The sequence below is a fragment of the Micromesistius poutassou genome (genome assembly GCF_964030765.1).
Source record: "Micromesistius poutassou genome assembly, chromosome: 10".
NCBI lineage: Eukaryota > Metazoa > Chordata > Actinopteri > Gadiformes > Gadidae > Micromesistius > Micromesistius poutassou.
The window spans coordinates 6310634-6317230 of NC_140280.1; the positions used below are offsets into that span (position 1 = coordinate 6310634).

At 45.9% G+C, this 6597-nt stretch overlaps 1 protein-coding gene across 1 annotated transcript; it reads right to left on the reverse strand.

Moving 5' to 3' along the window:
- Window positions 1-83: 83 nt before the first annotated feature.
- On the reverse strand, window positions 84-2889 carry LOC311353977 (cobalamin binding intrinsic factor-like). Its single transcript, XM_084473760.1, has 4 exons — window positions 2752-2889; window positions 2285-2432; window positions 1774-1910; window positions 84-360 (listed from the first exon to the last, which is right to left on the reverse strand). The coding sequence occupies exons 1-4, from the start codon at window positions 2822-2824 to the stop codon at window positions 287-289; spliced, it is 432 nt and encodes a 143-aa protein (XP_084329886.1). The 5' UTR covers window positions 2825-2889; the 3' UTR covers window positions 84-286.
- Between the last annotated feature and the right edge of the window lie 3708 nt (window positions 2890-6597).

Here is a 6597-nt window from a genome sequence, read left to right on the forward strand (position 1 = left end):
AACCCAGGGTTTTTATTTTGCCTCATTTCCCCAAAACACAATCAATTTCATTGTCTGTAATTTGTCTGTTATGTCTGTATGCATGTTTTGTTTGATCATCAGTGATACATCTCCTGTGGGCCACTAGAGTTCGCTAGTTAGCAGTCCCACCGGTCACTAAAGCTACTACGTCTTGCAGAGTCCATGTTCTCCATGTGTGCAGTATGCTATACTGCAAAAACACCAATACAATCTTTAATGCTTATATTATTGAAAGGCTGATTACAAACCTAAGCTATGAATTAGTTTATAAGTCTTTGGACCAGGTGCTCAGACGCAGAATGATGTGTTCATCAGCTTTGGGCTTGTAGCAGCCGATACCTGTGTAACAGACAAACACATAGAACCATCATCACATCAATGAGGAATACTGTAGTAACCTAATCATTCTACCGCTACGGCATCATTATTTAGTCATTTGCTTTATCCAAAATGCCTTGTAGTGATTACAGCTAGATGACATTAAGTATGAGTAGGGCGAGGGTTGCTGAAGGAAGCCTAAGTAGACTACAATGACATTGGGAATCAAAACCCTATAGTATCTTTCAGTTAAACACCTTTACCATAACATTTGCACTATCCTGCCCCCATGTATTCAATATAGGTATATCAACAATACTGATTTTGGTATTACGCATTGCTGGGAGTGAATACGTTTACATAATTAACATTACTATGTTACACAGGGCCAGATAAATGGGATTATCTCGGCACTTGGTCTGCAGCCTCATTGCTATGACCGAATCAAAGTCATATTGATATTCTGTATAACAGCTACACCTCGAGTGTGATATTGCTTTTACACAACAGTTCTACAAGTGCCCTTTATTAGTGAACAGTTATATGTATCAAACCGATTATGACTGGTTTATTTCTTCTTTGTTTTATTTAATCATTTATTTGGCTCTGCCCACACAAATGGTTCCACAACTGGACTGGGGCAGGAGGACTGTATCCAAGAAACACACAGACATTTTCCTGCACACTAGCTTGCTGCCTTATGTAGGTCTACACTTTACCGCAAGCCAGCTGCTTTGTATCATGTACATCTATCTGTTTTTTCCATTTACTGTGCAACCAAATCAGAGTCTGTCGACAGTCGCTTTGGTGGCATGTGTGATTCCGATGAGTCCACAGCTTGCTTACAATCATTAATGTCGGCTAATTAATATTATTGTAACACCTATAAAGCCGAGTTATACATGTATACATTAGTAGTCCCCGTACTGTTATATCAGCACACATGAAAGGAACCATTAAACCACCCGGTCGGAACTAAGGCCCTGTCCCATTTCTCCCCCCTTAAAACTTCCACTTGGTTTGGAGTGCCCTCAACAGTAAATCTTCCACTTCGTTTTAAGCCTGCATCAGACCTCACTACGTTTTGAGGGTTGATTATAAGGGCAAAATAGCACTCCCCCTTGCTCCCTACAGTAATGGGACACCCTACCCCTACACGAGAACGCACAAAATCTAGGCTTAGGGGAGATATTGGGACGGGGCCTAACTGTTGTATACCAACGGATATCCTCAGTGCGTCGCCCGGTGTAACAGCTTACGGTAAAGCTCCCATCATTAGGCCTTCCCTCCGCTCCCTGTTATGTAAGGAAGTCTTCTGAGGATGCTACCAGCGGCTCAGTCAGGCCTGCTCAGTCAGGCCTGCTCCGACACGCGCCCGCCACGGGGAGGTCCTCATCACTACGGCGATCCTGCCGTAGCTACACTGGTACTCACCCACATCCAGCCGGACGGACTCCCCTGGCGCGCCTGCTGACAGCAGCTCCCAGTAGGTCTGGGCCTGCCCGCCGCCCGCCACTCCGTTTACACTCTCCAGAAACAGCCCGTGGTCTGGGTCTTCCTTCACCGTGAACCTGACGGAGCACACCATTAATCATTCGGCGGGTGACATGTGAAATATTAAAGGAAAAAACACAAGCCATACAGTGTTGCTCTAGTGGAGAATGGTGGACCCTGTGACTAGGCTGTGACCACCCGCTTTCATCCAGCAGACGCTTATCCAACGCAACCTGCTTGTGGATTCAGGTATCTGTCGTTAAGGAGCAGGTATGGTGGTTACGCGTCTGGCTCACAGGTTAGGCTGCAGACCCGGGAGATCGGACCCACAACCTTTCGTCGTCGGTGAGTCAGAACGCTCTAACCACCAGACTCTTCTTTCCTCCCCCCGAGAGAGCTGTGTGGATGAATGAAACACCTTTTGTTGCGCAGTGATGGCGTGCGATCTTACTTAAAGGATGGATCCGTCTGCTGCAGTCTCCTGAGGGCGCCCAGCAGCACCCCCCCCTCCACCACAGAGCCGGAGTAGGAGCCCGTAGCCTCGCTAGACAGCCCGCCCTCCACCGACACCCTGATGGGAACCACCGCCACCACCGGCCCTAAACGCCCGACACGTAGACACGGGATACACCATTAAAGACACTTTCATGCACCGCACACAGTCTGCCCAGTTGGTCATTTATCCAAAGCGACAAAAGCATCTCACTCAAAAGGAGGCCTACGGGTTAGGCTGCAGACATTCTGGACATTCTGCAGACAGGCTGGGAGTCAACCCCCCCCCCCCACACACACACTTCCTCTCTGCACACACGCCCGCAAACACAAACAATAACTCAACAGTTAAGGTAGTGTGATATGAGTAATGCTAAATGCATAAAAGGATATCAAATGTAAAATGGTATAAATGGATAATTTCACCTGCTGAGGTCCCCAGTGTGATGAACAGCAGAAGGCCCAAGGGAAGCACTGCACTGGCCAGTCTGAGGTCCATCCTGTTGGTGCTCTACTGGTTTGTGTTGGGATACTGCAGAGGGCTGCTCTGTTCTTATAGTCGACTTGAGGCCGGCTCCGCACACTGCTTGAGCTCCTCTGAACCCCGCCCTGGTCTGGGGTTAACATTCCAATCCCCAGATTGCCATGGTTACCGCAGCCATGTTCATTCCAAGACAAATAAAGTCTTTGATGTGGGGTCAATATGTAAAAGGTGAGGCAATTAAGATGTATTTCAAGTGTTTGCCGATTTTACAGTGTTTTATTAGTTATTACGTTTTTCTTTTTCAAATGGATAAGCAGAACATCACGATGGTATGGGGTGATTGACACTTTTCAATGAGAAAAGACAAACATTTCAGCGCCTATAGCTTACAGTCATTGGAAGAAGGCGAAGCAGACCATACATTTTTCCACTACGTTTGCTGTCCACAATCCACACAACCCAGCGTTAGTCATCAATTGTCATTGATTTAGCCATCCTATCATGCATTTAAATGTTCCTTATATGGGGTTGCACAAAGACGCGCAGCGTTTCTCGGATGCCAGGGACACACGCACATGTATTTTTAAATCCTGATTATAAGAAGTTTGACTGGAGGTCGCGGCGTTGTGATTGCACGGAGGCCCAGTAGGCCTATGTCTGAACGAAAGTAACCCCTCGGTTGTTTTACCGAAAATAACCCGGCCACTGCAGCATCAGCAGCAGCGGCTCGTTGCGCAGGTGCGGTCTTTAAAGAGACCGCGTGCTCCAATTCACTGATCAATGTTTACATCTGAGACGATCAAACCCCTGGCCGGATTAACATAGTGACACAATAAGGACACAGGCATGTTTAGAAAAGTGTTGTTCATGGGATGACGTGGTGAGCTAACCACGATATGTCAACAGCCGAACCGAAATGATATGGAGAGAGTTGGGTAGTAGGGTTAAGGTTAATTTAAATACCCCCCCCCCCCCCCCCAGTTAAAAATACTTTTCTTATCTGATTTAGATATATTTCCAGTGTAATACAAACCGTAAACCTGCGTTAATAACACATCCTCAGTACTTCGTTATAAGGCATGCGGTATAACAGGCTGTCATGATAATAGGACAATATTAATAATAGTGTGACTATGGAAAATGTCAGTCCCGTTATGACAAAAGGACAACAACAACAAGTCTGCATGTGAGCATCCATATCACGGGCTCCGGGAGACGCGAGTGCGGACTTTCTCCTCGCGCAGACTGTCAGCATCAGCAACGCCCTGCATCCCAAACCGCCGCGCGTGCCACTGATGCACTGACCGGCGAGATAACGGCGCCTGCCATTGAGCTGCTGCTGCTGCACCACTGGGGCTTTCTCTTCCCCCCCATTTAGACGGACTCGAGATTGGAATCGACACGATACAAAAGGGAACGACGCGTGAGAGAAGGAGAGTGAGACATCAACTCTGTGGATGTTCAGGATGCTTTAACCAGAGAGGAGATTGATTCGAGCTCCTAGACATGAGACATAGCCTACGTAGCTACGCGGCGCTGTTTCCTTCGTTCTTCTCAAAGATGCTGTCATAGTTATCGCCGGACATGATTTTAATAGCAGGAGTTGCCGTATTATTGGATGTGGGGTATGATGCACCGCGCCCCAAGGGACTCCTGCTGAACGGAACACCGTGTGTCGCCGGCACATCACACTCGTTTTGAATTGTTCATTTGTCCATCTTTGAGCTGCCACTTGACTCTCCCGGGACCTTCAGACGTGGATGGATTCTGTTATTTGATCTCCACAGATCAACTGAGCACTGTTGCTATTATACATAAGGAACAAAGAATCCGCGAGGGTCTGGGCCACCGTTTCAACACACACCAAAAAGTACGTTACATGTTCTCTGCTTATGTCGATGTGAATAAAAGTGTGTGTGTGCGTGTGTGTGTGTGTGTGTGTGTGTGTGTGTGTGTGTGTGTGTGTGTGTGTGTGTGTGTGTGTGTGTGTGTGTGTGTGTGCGCGTGTGCGTGCGTGTGTGTGTCTGTTAACGTGCCTGCGTGTGTATGTGTTGGTGTGCACGCGCTCACGCGTGTGGGTGTCTGTGTGTCTTCTCGGTTGAACATCTTTAACATGTGTCTATCTTCAATCCGTAGCATTCTCACGTTTCCTTGTAGAGTCATATTCCCGAAAATACGATTATTAGGGTTCTCACGTTCCCTGCAGCTGCCCTCCTCACACCGGCCTCTATAGGATCCTGAGGAGACTCTGAGGGTGTCCTTCATTAATGACCATCATGCAGTTAGCATGAGCCGAACACTACCTTCTAACATGGGGCTTCAGAGGCCTTTGTGCATATTAAACAACAAAGTAAATGCCCCCCGCCCCCTCCCCAACAGCATCACCAGGATCCTCATGTCCTTGCTAGGGGAGAGATCATGGCACAAGAACCCATCGGCCTTCATCTAAGTGGGAGGCCATTACCGTTTGTCAGTGTTCCCACTGGGCCGGGCTGCATACTTTTATATACAGACACCAGGGCTATAGTGGATATTTACAAAGGGCCGGTGGAGAATCAATACACGACACTGTGAATTATGGACCTGCATTTACAGCACAAGGGGTTTTTCAGCATGTATAGCTGCAGCGGGGTCATTGGACATGTTCGAGTGTGATGAAGTGCTGTTTGTTTGGCAGATAATCAAGTCTGTTGAATGCTTGTAGTAAAGTTTATACAGTTGTATTTCTTTGTCTTTAAGTTGAAGCAAAGGGTTCACGTTTGCTCTATGGCCATACGTCGCAGCCCCACATTCCAGTTCGGCACCGGTTGTGAAATGTCAACAGTGGTGGGTTCAAACTGTACTTCGAACCCGTTGCACTGTTGCCAGCGGTGACCGAGACCCTCTCTCTGATGTCAAGTAATCCATGAGTGACAAAACAGTCTTCATTCATGTTCATGATATGAAACAACGTTTATTAGAACATGCAAGAGAGTAAGCATGTGATTGTCCAACAACTATGTTGTTGGAGCAGACCAAAAACAAAAGCCACCACGATGTGCTTCTTGAATTAGTGACAGTTCCACTCTTAATCACTGACTCAGTGGGTGAGTGACTGTAGCTCCATGACGCTTAATGAAATGATTTCATCACGTCCCGTTCCCTGTGTAATGTGGCTAATTGTAAATAAGTGAGAAGGGACCAGGACATATTTAAGAAGCTGGTGCTGACGTGGAATATTTAAGTCATTTGTTATTTAATGAGACTTTTTATATTGGACCACCGCCATAATATCATTCCAGTTGCAATTTTGTAAATTGCACATTTTACTTAGATTCCATATTTTCATAACTTTAATGTTCATGTGAATTCATAAAATGTGGTGCCTAATATGTTGCGGTGTATCACATTGCATTCACATTAACTTACATATAGAGGGAAATTATTGCAGTTAGATTCAAAGCTTCATGGAGGATGATCAATGTTTGGTAAAGGTTAACTCAGTCATGAAGACACAAATTGAGACCATCCTTCCAAAGAGTTCATTAAGTAAGTTTGTTGTTCTACTGCCAACAGTGAAAGCTAATTATTACACACGTTACCAGCCTAATTCTTTCTAGAAGTTGGCATGCACTTATACTCAGTTGCGACACAAAGTACCCTGAATACATATAATCCAAATATTATACCAGAGAGGAATGTCCTGTGTATTTATTCAGCCTATATTCTTTCCAATGAGTCAATATTAGCTGAGATTATCAGCATTATAACAGAGTTTGTATTGTCCTTTATACCTGCTTTGCATTTTT

What these genes read in the sequence shown, in the direction of transcription:
- LOC311353977 (XM_084473760.1), bottom strand. Translation starts at nt 2,824, where the DNA reads ATGGACCTCAGACTGGCCAGTGCAGTGCTTCCCTTGGGCCTTCTGCTG. An exon ending in CACACTGGGGACCTCAGCAG is followed by an intron (nt 2,433 to 2,751) that starts GTGAAATTATCC and finishes TCGGGCGTTTAG; the next exon opens with GGCCGGTGGTGGCGGTGGTT. An exon ending in GTCCGTCCGGCTGGATGTGG is followed by an intron (nt 361 to 1,773) that starts GTGAGTACCAGT and finishes TCTGTTACACAG; the next exon opens with GTATCGGCTGCTACAAGCCC.